Here is a 24,597-nt window from a genome sequence, read left to right as displayed (position 1 = left end):
CTGACAAGAGATCAGAGACCATTCATTCATCCAGAATCACTCCAGACCCTTTAGATTCCCAGCTCCATGTTCTCCATGTCCAGGTGCTTCTTCTCTTCAGTTCTCCCCACTCATTGTCTATAGGGTTCAGGTCAGAGGACTGGAATGGCCATAGCAGAAGCTTGGTTTTGTGCTCAGTGAACCATTTTTGTGTTGTTTTTGAGGTTTTTGTTTGGATTATTGTTTTGGAAGATCCAAACATGGCCCATTATAAGAGTTCTAACAGAGTCAGTCACAGTTGATTTTTTTATCTGTTGGTATTTGATAGAATCCATGATGCCATGTGTCTAAACAAGATGTCCAGAACCTTCAGCAGAAATATAGGCCCACAACATTAAAAAATACAGCAGTATATTTCATTGTACACATGGGGTACTTTTTATCCCTGTGTTCACCAAACCCATCTTGAGTGTTTGCTGCTAAAAAGCAGTTCCTGATGGAACTGATTAGGCTCGGGACGAGCCTTTCGGGAGGGGGGAGTTATGTCAGTCCTCTGTTGTGTGTGTGTCTTGTGTTTCCACGTGTGCCCTGTGTTTCTATGCCCATATTTGGTTTGTTTCCTGTCCTCGTTATGTCATTAGTAGTTTATTCGTTTCCAGGTGTGTTTGAGTTATTTAGCCTAGTATTTAAGTCCTGTCTGTGCAGTGTTATTTTGTCTGGTCTACTCGTTACTCCCCGGTGGTCGATGTCGATGTCGATGTCGATGTCGATGTCGATGTCGATGTCGATGTCGATGTCGATGTCGATGTCGATGTCGATGTCCTGTCTGGTCTTGCCCTACCTTGATGTTGACATTAAAGTCCTTTGTTTTGAGTTACATCCTCGTCTCCGTGTTCCTTGTTCCTCCCTGCTGTTTGCACCGTGACACCGAGACTCAACTATTTTCTGCAATTCTTCAGCTGTGGTCCTTGGAGAGTCTTTAGCCACTCAAACTCTCCATTAGGACGATATAGACACACACCCTTTTCCAGGCAGTTTCGTTACATTTTATGTTGATTGGGAATTCTTAATTATTGCCCTGATGGTGGAAATTGGAATTTTCACTGCTCTAGCTCTTTTCTTAAGCCACTTCACTAATTTGTGAGGCTCCGTTATCTTTTGCTGCACATCAGAAATATATGCTTTGGTTTTTCTCATTGTGATGGATGATTAAGGGAATTTTGGCTTTGTTTTCCCTCCTATTTATATTTCTGTGAAACAGGAAGTCATGGCTGGATAATTTCATGTTCATAATCACCCTGAAATGCTCAAAATTGTGAATATAAATGGGAATATACTTCAGAGATATTTTACTCATTAGAATTTCTAGGGGTGTCAATAACTGTGTCCAACGTGTATTTGAGGAAAACATTTATTTCATAATGGTATTTCCCCCCATTTTAAATTCTTATTATCCAATGAAAGGTTAGATTTTTGTGAATTTTTTTAATAAAAGATAAAAAAAGATTAACAACGCAGATTAATTTTCACAGCCTTCTTTGATCATATTTACCAAGGGTACACACACACACGGGACCTATTTTTCTCCATGTTTGGATATAGTGTGACAAGCATGCATTTATATTTTTTGCACTCTGTCTTATTAACATTTTTAATAATAATAAAAAAGAACGCTTTCAGTAGTATATAATATTATGCTTTACTTTGTTATGATAAATACATTTACAGGGAAAACTACAACCTTACAAACAGCTTCATATAACCAGATATATATATATATATATATATATATATATATATATATATAAAATGCATAACATTTAAATTTGGTTTGCTAAGAAGTGAAATAACATATACTGCACATAAGTAGCTACTACTCAGTAGTCTCACTGTATTTTGGCCTACACAGCTGGGTTTCGAGTGTGTCCAAAATTTGTAGAAGTCCATAGTACTGTATAATGTACATCAAGAGAAATGCTCCTTTGTAATTCTTCAACTGTTATTTGTGGTAGGGTGGAAAAGCTGGCAGAGATGCATTTTTGTATTGGCTGATTGACCCACTTTTTTCAAATTTATTGAAATGGGACCTTGTTAAGATGGATCAAGTTAGAGTTAGCTCAACGTGGTGGTGAGGAAGATGTTAGAAGTGGAAAAATTTCTTGAAGCCATTGTTAGATTGCTTTGATGAGGGCTTAAAGGCTCCGGAAGAGGACAAGCTATGTGCACAGTGACTCCAGCTATTAAGATCAGGACAGTGGCCAACAGTATAAGTCCCCGTCTGAGCACAAGCTGGTTCGTAGAGAGCAAGGCTTTAGGTTGGGTTACTCCATATTCACTCGCCATCACTAGTTTACTCTGCTCTTGGGTGCTCACTTGGACATAGCCGGCCACTTCAGGTCTATTACTTGTTAGCTGGGACTAAAGAAGCAAAGCATAATGTAATTATTGAAGTTATCATCACCGGGATTTATGAATAGTTTCAATTTCAGGACACATGTGATTGACTTGGTGATTGGCAGGGGTTCCCAAACTTTTCAGCCGAACCCCTTAGACTTAAAATATTTACTTGAAGTACCTCCTGAAAATTTAAATTAAAGAAACAGTTCACCCCAAAATTTAAAATAGCTGAAAATTTACTCAACCTCAGAAGGCGTAGATCAGTTTTCATCAGAACAGATTTAGAGAAATGTAGTGACATGTTCACCAATGGATCCTCTACAATGAATGGGTGTTACCAAAATTCAATCAGCTGATAAAAACCTCACAATAGTTCACAAGTAACCCACATGACTGCTGCAAGTTTGTAAGAAACAAATCCATCATGAAGGTATTTTAACTTTAAACCATTGCTTCTGGCAAAAATGTGAAAATAACGCTTCCTTGAGCGTTCATACATCACTGAAGTCAATAATGAAATGCCTTTAACTGAAAATTGAGAGTTTAATCTTTTTATTATACATTACTGACACTCTATCCTCCAATTTGATACTGTTAAGTGCTTTGACACAATCTGTATTGTTAAAAGCACTATATAAATAAAGATGACGACTTGAGTAAAAATGTCTCACATCAAAATCCACTAAAATATTTGTTTAGAACTGTTTTTTGGACTGTTTTAACTTGTAAATGGTGCTTGATCTGTGGATATTTGTCTCCTGATTCAGACGAGACTTTTCATAAGCTTTTCACTGGAAAAAGCTATTTTATGGCTAGGACTCACATTTAAGCTAGATGCAGCAATTTGAAGTTAAAAATGTCTTGATGGATTTGTTTATTACAAACACAGCTTTTCACCTCACAAGACGTTAACTTAAAGACTAATGGAGTCATGTTGTGAATTTTTGTGATTAATCAGCTGTTTGGATTCTCATTCTAACGGCACCCATTCACTGGAGAGGATCTGTTAGTGAGCAAGTGATGTAAGGCTAAATTTCTCCAAAACCTATTTTGATGAAGAAACAAACTCATCTACCTCTTGGATAGCCTGAGGGTGAGGACATTTTCAGCAAATTTTCATTTTTGGGTGAACTATATTTTTTTTTTATTTTAGTAATTTAACAACATTTGCATATTTATGGTTCTCTGATGTTGGCTATTTGTTGCTCGACATGCAAATAAACAGATATAAAGTTTCTACTCTAATTACAAAAATGAAGACAGCAATACATTCCTGCTGTAAATTACAATTGTACTGGAAAATATAAACGAATATTTTTTAATTAGAGTAATTTTGCTTTACAAGTTACTATACTGATATTGAGGTCTTAAATTCTTCACTTTCATAAACATTATATAAACATTCAAAATCCTCAAGCTTTTATTTTGGTAGAACACTGCTGAAATGCTGTAAACCCACAAAAATGTTGTAAATTATGTGAATGTATAAATAAATTGAATATAGTGCATGTTATGTTCCCAAATTTATGAGATAGGGAGCGTTGCACTTACTGTGGACCCGAGAAGCTCTTAGACATTGAATTCATTGGATCACAAGCTGCTCAGCTGTTTCGCTTTGAAACATGTAGCATCATTTAATCAAATCTCAGGCTTTTATTTGATAAATTTTGCAATATTATTTATATAATTAATTATTAGAATTTCATCAAATCACGAACCCTCTGCAGTTCCTCTAAAAACCCCAGTTTGGGAAACCCTGGTTGCTGGGATTACTGTGGCACTTACTTTGTTTCCAGTTATGTCATCCCAAGGTTCAGGGATACTTGCTGAAGCTCCAGTATCAGGTGTTTGCTCATCGTTGTCCTGGCCTTCAGAAACCAGCGTATCAAGGACTGACTGTCCTATCGATGGTGCCTTTTGAACACACACTACCTTTGCATGTTTGCTTGCACGTTTCTGAGCCTAAGGAAGGCATAAGTCAACATTATTACTTTCGACAGCCTTTCACAATGGTAGCTTGACCTGACCATGCAGGTTTGATTTGTTATGTCTTACCTGCTCTGTTACTTTCTTCCAATTGAGCTTGAAGATGAGAGTGATGAAGAAACAGGTCTGAATAATGACACAAATCGAGAGGCCAAGCCACAGACCTGAATGAGTGGGAAATGAAAATGGGACGTGTTTCAAGTTTAGAACAGGTCATGGGAAGCAAACACTATCTGAATTGTATTACATGGCTGGTTTGGAAGAGAAAAGATGCTATATGACCAAAGACCTGAATCATTAACAATAACATAAAATTTGTTTTGTACAAAAACATACATGTAGCCTATTTTATAGTTTTGATGACTGTAGTAGTAGTATAAAATTGTGTTTACTGAATTTGTTAGATTAGTGTTTTGTTAGTTTGGACTAGTGTTTAGAAGTTTGGGGTTGATAAGATGTTTTAATGTTTTTGAAAGATGTCTCTTTTGCTCACCAATGTTGCATTTATTTGATCTAAATTACATTAAAACAGTAATACTGTGAAATATAATTACAGTTTAAAATATTTTGTTTCTATTCTAATGCATTTTAAAATGTAATTTATTTATTTGATGGCAAAGCTGAAATTTCATCAGTCATTACTCCATTACTTAATCTATCAATGTTGAAAACAAATATGTTTTCTATTTTTTTTATCCACAAAATATTTGTTCATTTAGTTACTATTTAATATTTTTTAGAATTCTTTGATGAATGCAGACATCTTTTGAAAAATGATGTAGTCTTTATTGCTACTTTTGATCAATTGAATGCATCTTTACTGAATAAAAGTATTAACTTTAGTTCGGTTTGGGGATTGAAAAGATTTATAACTAAATTGCAGGGCAAAACTGGGATGCCACATATCTGAATGGAATTAAAGATCTGGGTTGGCTTGACATTCTTTTTTTCTTTCTTTTTTTTTCACTTATTTTGGCTCCTTTAAAACAACAGAATGTCTGATAAGTTAGGAAAATAGGAATGAAGAGAATTGGTACCAAGTATCCTGAGCTCGGCCAGAAACATCAGTGATATTCCTACTGGTAATCCAATGCAGTAGTAACAGATCAAGTTGGATAGTGCTGCTATCTTCTGCTTCCCAGCACCCAGAAGAATCCCTGAACACACACACTAAAACACAAGACAAACTGGTCTGTTGTAGAGAAATGCACTATAGAGACTTCAGAGTAATCAGTGAATTACATAATTTCACAAAACCAGGTTTCATGACATCACAAGAAATCCCTAGTAAAAGCATTTTAATCGATAATGTCTTGTGACATTATCACTCATAAATACTGTAATGATGGCCAGTTACAGTATTTGACCTTCAGCTCAATCACAAAGAATATCTGTATTATAGGTTGATTAATTGTGTTGCCTTCCTTTGAATGCATACAAATGATAAAATAATTCAAACTTACCACGAGAGCATCAAAAAACTGCAGGAAAGCGTACAGGGTGAGAATTTCCGAGACAATTTTCACTATGCTCCTGTTAGATTAAATCAAGAAGTGAGAACTGCAAAACAACAAAAGAAAAGCTTCACTCTCATTGCTATAATTAGCAGTGATTTATTTGTTCTCCTGATACTTTTATTTATCTTATGAAGAAAATGAACATGATATCACTTCATCTATAATAATCCTAGTTTTATCATAACCCAAATAATGTGTGTATATGCTATGAGAGAAACAAACATACTCATCAGAAGTAAAGATGCATCCCACTACTGACTTTGAGGAACCAATCACGATTCCCTGTAGAACAGCCAAACCTCCTGCAATGCAGTGAAGGTTTAAGTTATCTTTCCTTCTGGATACTTATTGTAAGTTATATACTAATTGCTTGATTGATTAGCACTGGGTATTTCTATATTCTACTGACCTGAGATCAAAAGAGTCACTTTACTAGTGATCAGGGCCCTGTTAGTGTCTCCAGCTCCCAGCGCATTTCCCACACGCACACAAGCGGCCGCGTGCACACCTAATGGAAACTAAACATAAAATCTTGTTATTAAAACAAGCAAATATTCACACTAATTTTATTTAACAAATATAATTTAACAGGATCATTTGTTTGTAAAGCATCTGTTGCTGACTATTTTTGAAGGTTACCACATTAGACCAGTAGGTAGCGATAAATGTGTGGTAAGTGTTTTGGAGCATTACAAGCAACTGAAGCGAATCTTTGAACCCTAACAATAACAAAAGGTTTGTTTATGTCAGACTTGCAGGAAAAGCTTTGTTATAGAGACTTCTGCCTCAGCTGGCAGAAGCTTAGACACTGAGTCCTTAAAAAGATCTCAAATCACCTCCCCCGTTTTCTTCAGTATTGATAATTAAGGGTCTTTCACATTAAGGATGATAACTATAAATAATAATAATAATAAGAAGAAGAAGAAGAAGAATGAAGTTTCTTTCTAATTCTATGAGAATAGGTAAGTCCACACCACAACTAATACTAATGACAGAATATTATATTACTGGAATCACTTTCAGACTGATTTTTAATACTTTTTGTTTCAATATACTTGCCAATTGGCAGTAATAACAAACCCTGCTAGCAATGGAAGATTAAACCAATTTAATAAGTGTCTTATTGTGAGTGTAACTACAAATAACACTCTTACCATGTAAGTAATGGTCCCCACCTCCAGCAGCACATGTTGAGCAGCAAGGTCCACCTCCCCCAGCATTCCTGCCAATCATTATAATTACATGTTATAATAACATGTAATTATAAACTTAATTACATGTTATTTAATGTGTTGGCTGTCTCTGATTTGTGTCTGATTGTGGCATTGCACATCTCAAATGTAGTTAGGCAATTTATGAGATAATTTGTAAGCCATAAAACATTGTGCACGTCAGGGGAAAACATGTTACAGTCTTCTACACAGTCTTCTGCCGTCTGATTGATAGTTTGCACTTTTGTTAACACATTTTAGTATACCGTAATTGTAAAAATGCCCCCCTTCAGGTTGTGGTATACATGTCTTTTAGCTGTGAAATCCTTACGTATTTTAATAAGTAAATGTGAGAATAACTTTCATATTGTTAGAAATGTTTCAGAATGAACACTTATTGGATTGAAACAATTTAGGTTTACTTGATTATAGTTAAAAAGATCTCATTGATTTACATTACATTACATTAAAATTTTATTTTACTCTTTGGTCATATAAACATCAGCAACTGGATCAAATGGCATACCTTTGATCATTTTGAGTGTCTGAATAAATCTGAGGATTTCCCTACATGGGCCATTAAAGCCTGATGTATCAAAATATGATACTTGACTAAATCCATCAATCAATCAATCAATCAAATAGCCAATCAATATTTTATCCATTTCATTTCAAATATTTTTTTTTTTCTGACTATTACGGTTAATCATAAATACAAGACAACACAAGACAACGCAGATGTATGAACCCCCCTTCACACATCTACACACCTGCAAGGAAACCTCCGATCTCATAGACCCACCACTCAAAACAGAGCATGAGAGTGCTGGGAATAGCCAGTTTCATATAAGAGCCCCACTCCTGCAGTGCTGCAGTAGACCAGCCTGTAGGGGGCGACAAAGACAAACACACACATTATTTTAATCACACCAGTCATGTTCATACAGTCTACGTATCTCTTGTCATTATTGATTGACTAGCTCAGAATAGTTGGGTTTGTTATCTGTGTTTTTTCATGTTTTCCTATTCACAGTGGTCATTGTGAACAGATCAAAAGCTGACAGATTTTGGATTTGGACATTTGGGAAACAGCCTCAAAAAAAAAAAAAAAAAATTTCTTTCACTGGAAAAATAGCAATTTGTGTCCATAACAAGTATGAATTCATAGTGATAGATTAAATTACTGACAGTCTCTCTGCTGTTTGCTACTAGTAAATCTTCCGAGGGCTGGGAGTCCATCCCAAGCAAAATTGATTGTTTGATTCTTAGGCATTGTTAACTGAGGACCTGTGGAGAAGATTTCACTCAGGCAAATCGACTTTACTGAAGGCCATGACATCTCTGGGCATGGTATTATTCAGACTGTGCCTATTATCAGCTAGGGGTGGGATTTTTTTTATTATTATTATTATTATTTTTATTTTATATCACAGTTCACCAAATAGATTTGTTGACGGATTCTTTTGGTGACATCATCTTTTGGTTATATCATCACACCAGTAGGTGACGACTAATGTGTGGTAATTTAATAAAAAGAATTCTTGAGAGTCGCTACAACAGACAACTTGCAGTTTTACATATCAAAAAGACTGAGAAAAGAACCTTCAAAGCCGCACTGAATTTACTCCATAGCGTAAAAGTTTAGAAGTTCCCGGACTTTGGTATTGGTCCATCTTTCACTGTTTTCCACATTCCTTGGGCCTGTTTCATAAAACAAGTTTACCAAATAAGCTAGGCTTATTTCAGTTAGTCTGATTTATTTTGAACCAAATCAACTGGCAATAAGTCAGACTAACTGAAATAAACCTGGCTTATTTGGTTAACTTGTTTTATGAAACACCCCCCAGGTCTTAGTTTGTGGAGTAAGTAAACTGTGTGCTTACACAGATGTTTAAAAATGGTACATTCCAATGTTTCAAATAGCATGCCTTCAGCCAATCAACATAAACTTACCTCACTGGTCTTTTCCATTGTGCTGGGTTAGACCCTATTCTGAAACAGGAGATCATTTAGTCTCCCCAAAAGGAGTTCCCTATAATTAAAATCATTCTCAGGTCCTGCAGGGTTATAGATCCAATAGTTATATGTTCCAATATTTTTAGGAACTATGAAAATGTTCATCTGGTGCAAAAGGCTCTTATGATCAACAAGAATTGAAAGCGAAGTTAAAAGCACATCAAGAATGATAACTATAACCGTAAACTTTTAAAAATGGGTCTAATTCTATGAGAATAGGTAAGCATATATAGGTAAGCAGAAGGAGGATTTTGTTGGAATTGCTTTCAGAATCTTTTTTTTTCCAGCTGATAAATTATAAAAACATAACAGCCAATCAGAATCAACTTTAAAGAGCACAAGCATGGACTCTAATATAGCTTTCATTATAATTATGTTTATAGCTATTGTTAGTTAACTATATGACTATAACTCACAATGCTGCTATGTTTAATATAAGTACACACTGGAGTTTTGTTGTCTGCTGCTTTAAATGCTCAAGTTCAAAGCAGCATTGATTCTGATTGGCTGTGAATGTTTTTTTTATTATTATTATTGTTCATCAGCTGAGCTGGTAAAAAAATACTAATAATAAAATAAAATAAAATTGAAATTGATTCCAATAATATCATTCCTCTGTGCCGGCATTGTTATAATCGTGGTGAGGATTATGGTGTTCTTTGAAATGAGTTTAAAAAGTATATCTTATTGTTATAGTTATAGTTTGCATTGTATATCATTATCGGCCTTTAGTCTGGAATCAGCTTCAATTCCAGTACCAGCACTACTGTGGGTCTTATTTTACCATTGTATCCAAATATATCAAATGAGGCATCACTGCCTGCACTCCCATTGCTGCTCATCTGCATACACTGGAGCTCCTCTAACTTTCCTGCATTGGTAACATCTCTCTAACTCCACCATTAACCATTAAAAGTTAACCACTTTGTCGCTGTTGGATGTGAACACCCCTTTAGGGTATAATAATTATAGTTGGCTTTATATAAAAATTGTATAAGTCAGTGACTCCATAATGACATAAAAGCAAACATGAGTGTCTCTGTGTGTGCAGCTTTCCATATATTCCTCACCATCCCATGTGTTCACATGCAGCTTTTTCCAGCGTATATAAGCAAACAGCAAGAGGCAGATGGAGATCTGTGAGATACTGTTAGCTGCAGCAGAGCCCCTGCAGAGACAAAAGCAACTACTTAAACTAAAGATCATTTAATTCCTGGCTTATTGCCATCACTAATCTATAGTGCATGTATTGCTGTTTAGTATTGATAAAATTAATAGTAATCATACATACATCACTCCTAGTTTCATTGAGTGAAGAAGGATGTAGTTTGTTGCGACATTTAAAACGTTGGCAGCAACTGCTGTGTACATCTGTGGCAGGATGATGCCCTGAAACATGACAATACATTATTTGTTGAGTTTACATGTGTTTTTGTCCAGTGCAACATCTTGAGCTTACTGAGAGGTTGTACCTGGTTTTGCAGATAAGACACCTGCAGTTGGTGCAGAAACATGGCCTAGGAAATTGAAGGATGGACAGTAAAAGACATCAGTACTGTCAGCAGTAGGGAAACTTGTGACAGTGACTGTGTGGTTAGGCTGTTTAAATTTACGTCTTGAACATTATAAACAAATTAATTGAAACATTTTGGTCAGTAACCAAAAAATTGTCCTGAAGAGTGAGCAGCACAAGTATAGGAAACATTTGAAATTATACTCTAGACAAATAGGTCAACACAGAGATGAAAGCACAACCACTGAATGTTTTTGTAAAAACATGTTGTTATACTTACAGGAACAGCAGGAAGGAAAGCCATAACATACAGCTGTGCAATCCTGAAAAAGGAGCATAACAGTCTTTGAACAGCGTGATACCCAAAAAACAGATTAATTGACACTCTCCATAAATAGGATAAAATTATTTTTTTTAAACATTAAAGGCACAAATAAAATTGGTTTTGTGAGACCAATTAGATATCCCTTGTGGGGAAAAAGTAACTTTACTATTACAATCATGAACTTAAATGTGCTTTATTTTCTAACATGAAATTTATTTGGATGCATCCATACTGCTAGGTGCCACTTCTCTTTTTTAAACACAAATCATTTAATCTCATTTCAAATCATGGTGTCATCTGGCTCCACATTAAAAATAAATAAATAAAAATTATGAAGTGCAACTTTAGGATTTAAAATGTGTATGTTAAAAAATAAGCAAGAAAATCGTCTTAGGTTACGTATGTAACCCCAGGTCCTCGAAGGAACGAGACGCTGCATCAGGAGACGCTTTGGGGAACGCCTTCAGCATGACCGGCTCTGAATACCAATGAAATCTGTCCAATGGATGGGAGGGACGTCACGGGCGAGGTGATGTATGAGCAGCTGGTATAAAAGCACGTGCGGTGAAACCGGCGTCAGCTTCTAGAATGAAGCAAGCGCTGACAGGGATGCCGGAAGTGTGGCCTCACGACGCAGCATCTCGTTCCTTTGAGGAACTGGGGTTACATACGTAACCTAAGACGTTCCTCTTCAGGAACTCGAGCTGCGTCAGGAGATGCTTTGGGGAACGAGATACCTACGGCACCAGATTTCCAAGTGCCTGCCCTGTGTGTATCCATACGGAGCACAGCTAGGGCGAGAGAATGGAAGAGCCTGGAGTGGCTCGCATGTCTAGGCCGTAAAACCTGACAAAGGTCAGAGGCGTAGACCATCCCGCAGCGTTGCAGATGTCCTGGATTGGGACACCTGCAAGAAAGGCCTTGGAGGCCACCACACTGTGAAGCATCCATTCCCCGGATAAAAGCCCCTGCCTCGACAGGGTGTCTGCTCCCACATTGAGATGCTCAAGGATGTAAACTGCCCTTAATGAGAGGAGTTTGCCCTGAGCCCACACAAGGATCTGGTGTGCCAGCCTGTACAGGGGACGCAACCGCAGACCTCCTTGGTGGTTGATATAAGAGACCACTGATGTGTTGTCGGTGCGAACTAACACATGGTGACCTCTCAGGTCTGGGAGAAAGTATTTCAGCGCCTGAAACACGGCCAGCATCTCGAGCCTGTTGATGTGCCAGGCGAGATGATGACCTCTCCACAGACCGTGGACAGGGCGGCCACTCATGACCGCTCCGCAACCGATGAGGGATGCGTCCGTCGCTAGCGTTACGCGGCAACACGGAGCTCCCAGCATCGGGCCCTGGGACAAGAACCAAGGTTGTCTCCACATGTCCAAGGCACGTAGGCACCGCTGCGTGACCTTGATCATGCGAAGCGGGTTTCCCCTCGGGGAAAAACCCTTGGTCTTGAGCCACCACTGTAGGGGTCTCATGTACAGCAGGCCAATAGGTATCACGTTGGACGCAGCTGCCATCAGACCCAGCAGTCTCTGAAACTGCTTTACAGTGAGTGACCGGCCTTCTTTCACTCTTCTGACCTCCGTGAGGATCGACTCGATCCGAGCAGGGGACATACGTGCCTGCATCGTGGTCGAATCCAACACCACACCAAGATAAGTGGTTCTCTGTAATGGAGAAAGAACACTCTTCTTGGCATTCAGTCTTAACCCCAATACTTTCATGTGGGCGATGTTGAGCCGCCCTCCACTCTGATTGAGCGAGAATCAACCAATCGTCGATGTAATTGAGTATGCGGATGCCCCGTAGCCGCAGAGGAGCTAACGCGACGTCCACACACTTCGTAAAAGTGCGGGTTTAGAGTGCTAGTACAAAGGGAAGTACCCGATATTGGTAAGCTTTGCCCCCGAAAGTAAACCTCAGGAACTTCCTGTGAGAGGGAAGGATGGAGAAACCACTGGAACGCTGCCGCCTGCCTCCCGACCTCCTGGTGCCTGCCGACAACAGAGTCAACGCCGTCACCAAAAAGGAAGGCAACAGCGGGGCATCCAGGAGGAAGACCCTGTCGCGGTCTTTAATGAATGAATGAATGAATGAATGAATGAATGATGCATTTATATAGCACTTTATTTTGTATTGCTGTACACCCAAAGCGCTTTACAATCATGTGGGGGGTCTCTCCTCAACCACCACCAGTGTGCAGCATCCACATGGATGATGCGACGGCAGCCACACTACAACGGCGCCAGTGCGCTCACCACACACCAGCTACAGGTGGAGAGGAGAGAGAGTCATAGAGCCAATCACATGTATGGGGATTATTGGGAGGCCATGATAGACAAGGGCCAGTAGAGGGAATTTGGCCAGGTAACACCCCTACTCTTTACGAGAAGTGCCATGGGATTTTTTTTTTTAATGACCACAGAGAGTCAGGACCTCGGTTTAACGTCTCATCCGAAAGACGGTGCTTTTTGACAGTATAGTGTCCCCGTCACTATACCGGGGTGTTAGGACCCACACAGACCACAGGGTGAGCACCCCCTGCTGGCCTCACTAACACCTCTTCCAACAGCAACCTAGTTTTCCCAGGAGGTCTCCCATCCAGGTACTGACCAGGCTCAACCCTGCTTAGCTTCAGTGAGCAACCGGTCTTGGGCTGCAGGGTGATATGGAGGTTTAATATCCGACAGGGTCAACCACAGGTGCCTCTCCGCCGCAAATCAGAGACAAATCAGCAGTTCTGCGGAGTTCACAGATGTCCTCCGCACAAATTCCCTCACCTTCATCCAACTATTTGAGCAGGTCCGCCTGGTATGCCTGTAACACCGCCATGGAGTGCAGACATGAACCGGCCTGACCTGCTGCCGCGTACCCCTTGCCCACCAGCGCTGACGATGTGCGCAGCGGCTTGGTGGGCAGGGTCGGAGCCTTCAGAGACGACGCCGCGTCAGGAGACAGATAGCCCGCAAGCGTCTGTTCCACACGCGGCATCGCCCTGTAACCGCACTCACTTGTCCCCATCACATTACCGTAGCAATCGGATGAGGGGGCGAAGAGGCGGGCCGAAAAGGGTTTTGCCCACGACCTCGACACCTCAGTGTGGAGGTTGGGGGAAAAAAGGCAGGCTCCGATGTGGAGGTGAGGTCTGGAACCGCAGGAAACGCTCATCCAGTTTGCCTTTCCGCGGTTCGACCGGACACTCGGCTGGCCAGTCAAGACTCAACTTGGCTGCAGTATGAGTGATCACCTCCACAAGCTCCTCATACTGAGGTGAAAGAGGGGGTGCGACCTGTTCGGTGCCTCCCATGTCAACCTCCTCGGAGGAAGACATGAGAAACGCTGCGACCGCTGCCCGAGGGGAAGTATCTGCCAGGCGGGCTTCCGATCTCGGGGAGCGGTCATGGGATCCGGCAGGTGAGGATGGAGATAGAGACTCGCTCATCTCCAATCCCTCTGCCAGATCTCATTGCGAACTCCACGAGCGCTGCCTCCGCTCCGCCTCAGCGGAACGGGGCCAGCGCCGCGGGGAGCGCTGATGAAAGAGCCCTCTGCGGAGAAGAGAGCCTTTCGGGAGCGAAGCACATGCAAACAGACAGACAACAGTAAATAAGACTCACAGTACACAGATCGCTTAGCTGAATGACAGAAAGCTGACGCCGGTTTCACCGCACGTGCTTTTATACCAGCTGGTCATTACGTCACCTCGCCCGTGACGACCCTCCCATCCCTTGGACAGATTTCATTGGTATTCAGAGCCGGTCACGCTGAAGGCGTTCCCTAAAGCGTCTCCTGACGCAGCTCGAGTTCCTAAAGAGGAACCTTGGTTATCTCATTTCATTGGAGTGAAGCAAAAACTGATGACCCAGCTAATACTGCATTCCTCAATTATATAAACTTAAAGGTCATATGCAGACCTCTGTAGGTCATAAACCAATTTATTTTAAACTATCTGGACTCATTTTCACAGACCTACAGCTCAGAGAAATAAAAAGAAAAGGTTACACATTGTTACACTAGTAACAATGACCATACTAAAATTTCTGATTTAATAATCTAGTCCTGGATCAGTCTGACCTGGCCACCTCTGGCTCTTGCTTGAGGGTGAGTAGTATTGACTCAGCGTTGATGAGTATGGCCCAGCATGGCAGGCAGAAGAGTAAGAGGATGAGAATGCTTCTCTGGAGAATCTCCCCCACGCGCTTAAGGTTCTTACTGCCAAATGTCTGGACATCAACAACAGATAATTAGTTCATAATATAGATTAACTTAATGCCAAAAAAAAAAAAAGTGTGCATGTGCACAATTATGGTTGGTTCACCCAAAATGAAAATTTGCTGAAAATTTTCTTCAGTTCATCCAAGAAGTAGATGAGTATTTTTTTTTCATCAAAACAGATTAGAAGAAATTTAGCATTAGATCATTTGCTCACAAATATGCAGTCAGTGGGTGACGTCAGAATAACAATTGATAAAAAAAGTCCAGATGAGCATCTTGTGAATTTACAATTCCAGTCATTAAGGCATTTTAACTTAGAACTATCATGTCTGGTCAAAATATCTGTACATGATTCATAATAATGCTTCCCCCAGTGAGAAAGTCCATCCTACATCAAAATCCACCTACAAATTTGTTTGGAACTGTTTTATACTGTTTTCACTTGTAAACAGTGATTGATGCATTTTTCTCGCCTGAGAGTGAGCACATTTTTAGCAGATTTACATTTTTACAGAAAGAAATATATTGCTATTCTTTGTTTTTTACTTAAAAAGTTGCAAACTATTAATACTATAGTACTCCATTGTACTGTATATGGGAAACAGAGTCATGATAATTGTTAAACAGTGGTATGTAATTAAAGATATTTCATCAGATATTATAACAAACCCATGGTATTGCCACAGTACCACAGTAGTATTAAGTTACATATTGGTTAAGATATTTTGCATGTTGGTTGAGATTTTAATAGTGGGAGATAATAAATGCTCAAAAAAATAAACAAATAAAAAAATAAGTCATTTGTTTGATCTCTCACTGCATAACCTGCCAATGACAGCAATACAACCATTTAAAACTGTGTTTTGAGGGTATTTTACAAACACAACAATGGGATATTGAGCTTGTCTGTTGGCAGTGCAACATATCATTATTTTAACCATGTTTAAGTCATCATCAGTTAAGACTACCTGAGAGACGAGTGTGTCACATGCGAGGGCCAGACCGCATCCTGTGGCTGTTGTTGTCACATTAACAGTCTGAGGGACACAAATGATGATTTAGCAGAACAATTGCCAAACACTGTCTCCTTATCTCTCACTGCTTCCTTCTTGGAGATATAGATATTGGATTTTCGATTGGATCAACTTCCAAAGCACTCCTTGAAATAGAAAATAGTCTTGGTGTCTGAAAAACAAGATACTGAGGGATATGACAAGATACTGAGGCTTTAGATTTTTCAGTGAAATGTATGAGGGTCATTAGCATCAGAAGAATTTTAACATTTTTAATATAATAATATATTTTATTATCAGAGATGTAATAACTGAAAGCAATGTCTTAAAATAAAATAAAAATAAAAGTAAACTGCCAGAAAAACTGTACTTGTCACTGTCGCTGGGGCATTACCTTCAATTCTATACTGAATTTACTGAATTTCAGGACAATTACGGCACTAATATACAATCCTTCAGGGTAGATAAGGTACAAAAGTGTGCATTTTCATTGTTCCTTTTAACAATGACAATAAAAAATCTATTCTGTGATTCTATTCTATTATTTGAAAGTACTGCCCCATTGGCAATCTTTTATACCTCTCAAGGTACAGTTTTTGAACATTTTTTTTTCTTTTTCTGACAGTTCTATTAGATGGTGGATGAATGAATTACCGCAGAGGCCAAGGCATATCCAGCCAATTCAGCATTTCCTAGGTGACCGCAGAATATCGTGATGACGAATGGCAGTAGGAAATTTAGGATCCTGGAGATCAGCTGTAGAAGATGAAAATTCAGACATCAACAGGGAACATGAGCATACAAAAAAACACACAGACACGTTCACAGATCATCATGTAAGAATCCTATAATAGACTATTTGAACTCCAGATTATGCCCATCAAAACAAATATTAGTTTTGATATGAAATACAAAAAATAAATGTCATACGTATATATGGAAAAATAATTCCACTTTTAAATTAAATACCAAAAATGAATCTATGCATTGTATATGTGTGGGTATATGTTTTATATGTGGGTATATTTTTTATTTAATTTTATTTATTTATTTATTTTTGGAGTACACAGACACCTAACTAAGATGATATAGAAGGATTACAAAAATTCTTTATCTAGAATTAATAACTGAGGGAGGGACAGACCACAGGAATTCAGCTTGACAGTCAGATAAGCACTCTTCACAACTATAAAACAGGAGCCATCATTTACATCCTCATGAATTATAAAATAACTATACTAACTCCAACACTAACTTAAGTTACAGGTATAGGTCAAAACCAACCATGCAACCCAGAACCAGTCTCAGCTGGCAAAGCTTTTGTATTTAATGTTTAAAGTGAGTTGCAGTACTTGGAGTACATGAGAGAGACATGGAACAAAGAGAGGACTCACCAGGGGCCCGGACAGGCGCAGGACGTGGTAGAGCTCCTCTCTGTAGGCCAGGGGAACCCAGCGACGCACACAGCTGCAGCGGAAGAGTTTAGAACTAGGTGCTGTTGCCTCGGTGACTTGTTCATGGCTTGCCAGGGGCCGGCAAGCCTCAGGCATCCCAGCTTTATCCATTCAGCCGTTCGGTGCAAGAAAATAAGACAAAAAGGATGAAGAGAGAGCAGGACAGAGCAAATAACAGGCGCAATATAGGAATGAGACAGCCTCTCTGCAGCAGTGATTTTTCCAAAAATGTTGTTATCAGTCCATGGATGCAGAAACAATCAAATCAAATAGCGCTGAGACACTGATTAAGTAACCTGCTGCCTTTAGTCACCGAGGGAGCCCAAGAGAGGCAGGTCACAAGCAAGCTCTTTATAATTCCCTGTATCGAGTACAGCAGCTCTGAGGGGGACTGTAAGGGGCGGGTTAGCCTTTCACACTTCTTAAACGCAGCGGTAATCTTATCAGGAATGCCTGTGTAAATAACAGATTGTTGTTCCTTTGAGGAACCCATGCTAGAGCATTGCTTTCTAAGTTGTCAATTTTCTTAATGCAGCATAATGAGCAGGAAAATCTTTACTTTGGGACAGATGATCCCTAAAGAGGCCTTTAACCTGTAAATTTGGAGTTAAGTAAAGTATATACTTGCTAAACCACGTCTAGACTGTTTAGGTTTGAATCCCACAAGGATAATATGTCTGAGAAAGTGTTTGTTTAGCTCCTGTACAAAGAGAATAATGTGTTTTAATGTTTGGCAAACTGACCTAAATCATTCAGACCATCTAAATATCACTATTTGTAATATACTGGCACATTACCTCTTGGTAGCTTGCCATGGATCTCCAGCACGAGCAGTTATGGTTGGCATATCACATGCAACCTTTGGTCATTAACTTGCCCATTCGGTTAAAGAGTAATGCTTAACCTCTGTCAACCTAAGTCTTGCACAATCTGTGCTGATTATTCACTTAACTAGACTTTTTGTAACTAGTCAAAAAAAGTGTGTTCAAATATTATTACAACTACATTTGTTGTTGCTGAACAAAGATTCATAATGTAATAAGATGTAATATTAATAATAAAAACTGCTGTAAGTATTTTTGAAAAAGAAAGAAAAAAGAAGGAAAGAAAGAAAGAAAGAAAAAAGATGTCAAATTATTGTATGTACAGAAATATTTAATATTCTGCATTAAAAAACATGTTAGGATCTAACGTAAAAACAAAATCTAAAAGTATTTATTTGTGAGTTTTAAGTCATGTAATGTACAGTATGTGTGTGCATCTCTATGGGTAGTAAATTAAAACAACCTTTAGCCTTTCCTGTGCAAGTTATTCATTTCTTATCTGATATGCAGTGAGAAATGCTGAAGACTGAAAGGTGGAATGGGAGGGGAATAGAAGGAATGAAAGTTACTAACATGCAATAAAATGGTTTATCTTCTCTTACACATGCATGCCACATACAGTATGCACAAATGCATGCATATAGTACATTGTGTATAGTATGAACATTGACATGAATATACTCACATTTGTAAGCAAAATCTGTCAACTTGTGTTTATGGATGTGTAATAATGTCTCTTCAGACAAGTTCTCAAATTCTTTCCTCTGAATGCTCATTCATCAACCTTTGAGGTTGTTTCATTAACTGTATTCTACAGTGCATATTGCCGCTGTTCAAACATAAATGCAGTTTGATGTTATGACAAAGAGTCAAAGGTTCATGACAGAAATGACTCTTAAAGAATTGTTACTGTTATGAGGTTTCTGTTCTGTTTCAGCCATAATCAATAATAATAATAATAATTAATTAATTAACAAATACAGTGGGATTGGGAAATATACTGAAAGTGTGACAATTTAAAACTGACTTGAAGAGTTTAAAACACAAACAAACAAACAAACTAACATGCTGACTTAGAGAGAAAAGGAATTATTAAAGATTCTGTACTATTTCTAGGTCACTAATCAAACAAGCAAATTATTGACACTGGTCATGTGACTCTTTGTACAGAGATGACATGTACCTTCCTCCTTTGAAGATACTCTTTATATCATTCTCAAATCATGATGAATAACTTGGTTTAACACAATCTTGTAAGAGCTTAAGTGCTCTTGTTTTCAACTGAACTTGTATAATTAATATAGACTTGTATTGTGTATAATCAAGTGCACTTGATCTTAGTATTATTTCTGTGTTCATGTGTGTGTGTGTGTGTGTGTGTGTGAGAGAGAGAGAGAGAGAGAGAGAGAGAGAGAGAGAGTGATACATCAGTCAAAATTATATATTTTGTTGCCTGTAAGCTTAATCAAATAAACTGAAGGCAAAAACCTTGATTTCTATGGTTAAAATTCTTGTCTGAACCTGTGATATCTGTACATTTTCGCAACAACTTTAATTTCATCATTACCTTCATTAGTGTACAGTGGTCAAACTAGGCCCCCTGGTGGATAATAATCCGCGCCCGCCCATCGTTATATTATGTAAACCACATAATGCATCTTTTGTTTTCAAATTGGGGCAATATGTGTAACCTACAACATGCACTAGAAAAGAATTGTTATATAATTTCCTAACAACTATTAATTCAGTTCCAACCATCTGGTTGTTAACAGCTATGCCATTATATACAGAATGTTACTTAAGATAATAGCATTTGTATCAGATTTGTACTACTGTATCATTATTTGCTGTACATGTCCATAATATCATTACCCCGTGCCACATTCACCCAGCACAGATATCACATAACCACTAAAGGAATGTATGATTCATTTTGGGTTGGGACATATATTTTTATATTTAATGCCTTTGGCATTGACATTCATTATAGAACATTAAATTTCTCTTATCGCAAATGTTTTATGGCTGTGAGACTATATCTTTATAGGATTTCTCTCTTTTCATCCCTCCCATTCCTTCTGGGGAGATTGAGATGACACCTAAAAGCCATTCAGCCTATTTTTGCACAACACTTAAAGGTCTGTGACCGTGAGGGTAGGTGATTTCAATCCCTGTTAAGTGCTGTAAAGCGACATAATATAAAGCATTGGTGTGAAGACACAATCCCCTCCAGACTTCACGCAACCTTTGGATTTGGCATTTTCCAGAGAACTGTTGCACAAAGCTTTGGTAAGTAAACGGTTCTCAAAAGGGGCTCTGAATTTCTGAGAACGCATATATTCGGTTAATAAAATCAAATGATTCAAGGACTTTGCAGCTGCCAGAAATGATTAAAAGCATAGTGTACACTGAAAAATATAAAACCTTTTTTGTTTTTTGTTTAGATTTTTTTATTCGGTGAAATTCAATAGGACTCAGTGTTGTTTAAGACCCCCAGTTTAAGATTATTTTCTTAAATATTTCTGGCAAAATATGAATTAAGTTGAAGAAAATATGCATAAATCATTCCATAAATCAGACTTTTCATAAATTTTTCCTGACTTTTTAGTCATTGAGGATATCTGGCAGACGTACAAAGATGAAAGTATCGGTTACTGTTTCTCTGCTCCTGCTGTGCTTTGTCTGTCGTGTAAAAGGTAATGTATTACTACGTGTTTTCAAAGCCCGATGCTTCCAAGGAGATCCAAATACTGCTTGTTGTAACATTTCACCAAATGTTGTTCAGGATCAAAACAGAGAGAGTGTTTTAACCTGTTGAGTATTAACCTGAGTATTATTATAGGACATATACAGGGTATTAACATGTACTGCAAAAGTTTTAGTTTGTTATACCTGAACAAATTGCTCAATAGTTAATTCTCTCTAAACAGCGGTCACCGTTGAGTCATGTCCACTGGCCACCGGGAACTTTCTTCGGACAGAGGTTGAGAAAACTGTCACTCTGACTTGTATGACTGATAAAGGTATCGACCCATCCAACCAAAATGAATTGCAGTGGTTCCGCAATGGTGTCCAGGTGAACCTGGCAGAAGAAAACCGCTGGTCCCAGAGCAGTCTTTGTGTACAGCCAGTCACTAAAGAGGACAACGGAGTTGTCTTTATCTGTCAGCTGAAGGGTGATGCAAGTGTGAACAGCTCCATCGAGTTTGACGTCCAGTGTAAGTTTAATGTTTAGAATACTTGGGGGAATATAAGTAAACAAAAACCTTTTGAAGGGTCAACTGGCAGGTTTGGGATCCATTTAATTTCCGTTCAGCAGATTCAGCATGAACTCCACAAGGAATCTATTTTCATTGTGTACACTGTTAACCAAGTTAAGGAATCCAAGGTTATATCTATTTTTACAACTTCATTGCAATGGGCCTCCAAACCCTAAACAGTTTTACAGTTTAAACAATAAAAAGGCTTTAAATTAGTTATTAATGTAAGTGTTTTAAACTGACTGTAAAACTTTTAATGGGCCTTGGATTGGAATCTGGAATATTCCTCAAAAATAAAATGGAATGGAACTGAGCCAAACTCTTGTGATGAATATGCTGCTGCAATGTGCGAGTGGCTGGTGAAAAAATGTTGGTTTTGGATGTTGGCTAAACAAAATAGTAAGCAGAATTGTCAGGCACTGTTTTATTTTAAGCTTTGAATGCCATTATATTACAGATCCCCCAGACCTTAATGACACTAAGGAAGTATTTGTTGAAGAAACAAGTAATGTTGTTCTGTCCTGTGATGTCCGTGCCAACCCACCTGTAACTGTGGCTTGGAAAAAGGATGGTGACGTTCTGGATCTGACCTCTGGCAGTTACAAAACAACCAATAACGGCATTACCGCTCAGTTATCAATCACAAAAGCTAAGCGCGATGTACATCAAGGAACGTACATCTGCGAAGTAAATTCATCTGTTTATGGAATTATGGGCAGGACCTTTAATGTTACGGTTGAAGGTTTGTGGTCCTGTTTTATCATTATTTGAACTTTGACTTTTTGTACTCTGTTTTACTTTTATAATTTATGTTCAGTTTTTGAAAGGTATATTTAATTTTCTTCTCAGATAAAGTGCAAAGGTTCCCTATAGGACCCACAATTGCTGGAGTGGTGGTGGTTTTATGCACAATTTTATTCGCACTCATTTCTAGGAGGAATAAAATTATTAAGGTAAGTCAGTTTCATTTATGATTATCATCATGATAAAAATAAAGACAATGGGCATGTTTAGAATAAAACAGATTTTTTTTAGCCTAAAACTATTGGAAACAATTATAAAGGCTTTGTCTTTTTGGTGTCCTATAGTGCATGAAATCAAATTGAACGTCTCCACATGGAATTGGAATTCTCAAGAATTCAAACCACAGCTATTTGAAATGTTGAGCATGGAGAGGATCAGACTGGAACGCAAATAACCATCACTGAACTGGCAAATGGGACACCACTCTTAAATATAAATTAGTAATTCAAAAACAAACATCTCCTTTCATTCCTGCTTAGCCCCTTTATTTTGTTATTGTTAAATTAGAATGTGAAAAGATGTCTGTTAAACAACCCATTATACTTGTGATTTTTTTTTTGATGTTTTCATTGTGTGTTTCTTCTCAGATTCCAATGTTATTGAGCAATTGCACTAAAAAGACATTATACTTTGTCTCTGAGCCAGCAAAGACACTCCTAGATTGATGGCTCTGTTTGTTAGACACAGTAAAATAATCTCATTAAAGTGAATTGCAGGATATTTTACATTCTCAAGGGCAAGATTTTTATTGTATAAATTGGCCTGTTAAATGTACCTAGAAGTCATTAACCTTTCACCATCCACTCAGATCATAAGTAATATATGATTGTAATCATAAAGAAATTTTCTATTCTATTCTAATAAGGTTTAGGTAGGCTATTTTCCACTGTTTGCTTTGTACATTGCATGTCAAGTTAAATGCTGAGACAAATAAAAATTAAATTATATTTCAGATTTGTTGGACACACCTAATTTGAGTTTTTCAGTTGGCTAGATCAGTGCTTCCCAACCCTGGTCCTGGAGGCACTCTAATAGAGTTTTCAGGTGAGTCGCAGGGAACATCTGAAAGAAAACTCGGACTACAGGTCAAACAACTTCTTGCATTCGACACTCATTACAGCATCCTCCGTCTGTTCAGCACAAAGGAAAGCAGCCAAACATTCAGGATCAAGTGGAATATTGTGTTAATTCTGGGAAGTCTCAAGATGACTGTTATTGTGAGCAAGCAAAGGTGCGCTCTCATTGCCTGGAGGAGGGGACAAGCACACTCATACTGTTAAAACATGCATCCCAAATAAAGACTCACGTTTTGTTCGTGGGAGTTTTTCATTGATTGTACAAAGAGATATTACTCGAGAGGTGTGTTTTGTATATTTTGCATGTCTCCTTAATCAAACACACCTGATTCAGGTCATCAGCTCATATAGAGACTCCAAGACCTGAAACTGGTGTGCCAGAGAAAGGAAACATGCAAAATGTACAGTGTTGGGCCGGGGTGTACATTTCGTCTAAAAATAGGGGGGCACGGTAAACATAAAATTTCTCAAGAGCAGTTTTTGAAGGGGACATAAATAATACAACTAAAATTGTGCTTGTAAGGATATGTATACACAGAGGAAAGCTACTACTATTAGGGTAGCATGGAGACTAAGGGTGTGTTCACACTTGGCATTTTTTTTGACAAGAAAAAGTTGACGAGTGCTTTTTTAGTCAAATAAAAAGCTGGCAGCGTTTTGGTTACAAATAGCAGCCAAGGGCGTCTTTTGTTGCTATAACAACAGCTGCTACGGTAGCCTAGCTCTGTGTGCTGCAGAAATGTCGGCTTTTGAAGTTAAAGTTGGCTTTTGAAGTTAACGGGGAGGGTAATGTCGGTTCACCATGATGTTTGTGGGAGCGCGACATTATACGGTGGAAGGAAACTGTATGGTGCTTCCAACAGTTTAACCATAAAACCGTGCATCATCCAACAGGACCTCCTGGACTAAATTGTTGGAAGCACCATAGAAAATTAGAAAAAACACAGCCTATGGCAGGGATCCTCAAATCTGGCCCACGAGATCCACTTTCCTGC

At 38.4% G+C, this 24,597-nt stretch overlaps 2 protein-coding genes across 3 annotated transcripts in view; one reads left to right on the top strand and one right to left on the bottom strand.

Moving 5' to 3' along the window:
- slc47a1 (solute carrier family 47 member 1) overlaps window positions 1–18,449 on the bottom strand; it is a 35,188-nt gene extending 16,739 nt beyond the window's left edge. Inside the window, exons 1-17 of one of the 2 annotated variants that reach the window (XM_079405185.1) lie at window positions 17,579–18,449; window positions 16,839–16,940; window positions 16,140–16,208; window positions 15,031–15,179; window positions 10,900–10,942; window positions 10,579–10,623; window positions 10,398–10,495; window positions 10,177–10,274; window positions 7,861–7,974; window positions 7,034–7,101; window positions 6,289–6,397; window positions 6,106–6,181; window positions 5,826–5,895; window positions 5,400–5,532; window positions 4,432–4,526; window positions 4,162–4,338; window positions 1,815–2,397 (exon numbers count right to left, since the gene is read on the bottom strand). In XM_079405185.1, coding sequence (XP_079261311.1) covers window positions 2,092–2,397; window positions 4,162–4,338; window positions 4,432–4,526; window positions 5,400–5,532; window positions 5,826–5,895; window positions 6,106–6,181; window positions 6,289–6,397; window positions 7,034–7,101; window positions 7,861–7,974; window positions 10,177–10,274; window positions 10,398–10,495; window positions 10,579–10,623; window positions 10,900–10,942; window positions 15,031–15,179; window positions 16,140–16,208; window positions 16,839–16,940; window positions 17,579–17,749 — 1,923 coding nt within the window. In that variant the 5' untranslated portion in view covers window positions 17,750–18,449 and the 3' untranslated portion in view covers window positions 1,815–2,091. Of the gene's footprint in view, window positions 1–1,814; window positions 2,398–4,161; window positions 4,339–4,431; window positions 4,527–5,399; window positions 5,533–5,825; window positions 5,896–6,105; window positions 6,182–6,288; window positions 6,398–7,033; window positions 7,102–7,860; window positions 7,975–10,176; window positions 10,275–10,397; window positions 10,496–10,578; window positions 10,624–10,899; window positions 10,943–15,030; window positions 15,180–16,139; window positions 16,209–16,838; window positions 16,941–17,578 lie in introns of those variants that run through there. The other variant, XM_079405186.1, reaches the window with a different exon arrangement.
- A 2,140-nt stretch (window positions 18,450–20,589) lies between these two features.
- tmigd1 (transmembrane and immunoglobulin domain containing 1) lies at window positions 20,590–23,478 on the top strand. The gene is made up of 6 exons (XM_079404574.1): window positions 20,590–20,751; window positions 21,071–21,158; window positions 21,393–21,680; window positions 22,180–22,464; window positions 22,572–22,675; window positions 22,811–23,478. The coding sequence occupies exons 2-6, from the start codon at window positions 21,101–21,103 to the stop codon at window positions 22,826–22,828; spliced, it is 753 nt and encodes a 250-aa protein (XP_079260700.1). The 5' UTR covers window positions 20,590–20,751; window positions 21,071–21,100; the 3' UTR covers window positions 22,829–23,478.
- The last annotated feature ends 1,119 nt before the right edge of the window (window positions 23,479–24,597 follow it).

Source organism: Barbus barbus (genome assembly GCF_936440315.1).
Source record: "Barbus barbus genome assembly, chromosome: 43".
Classification (NCBI taxonomy): Eukaryota; Metazoa; Chordata; class Actinopteri; order Cypriniformes; family Cyprinidae; genus Barbus; species Barbus barbus.
The sequence above is the reverse complement of the archived record's forward strand: the minus strand, read 5'-3'. Positions and strand labels throughout refer to the sequence as shown.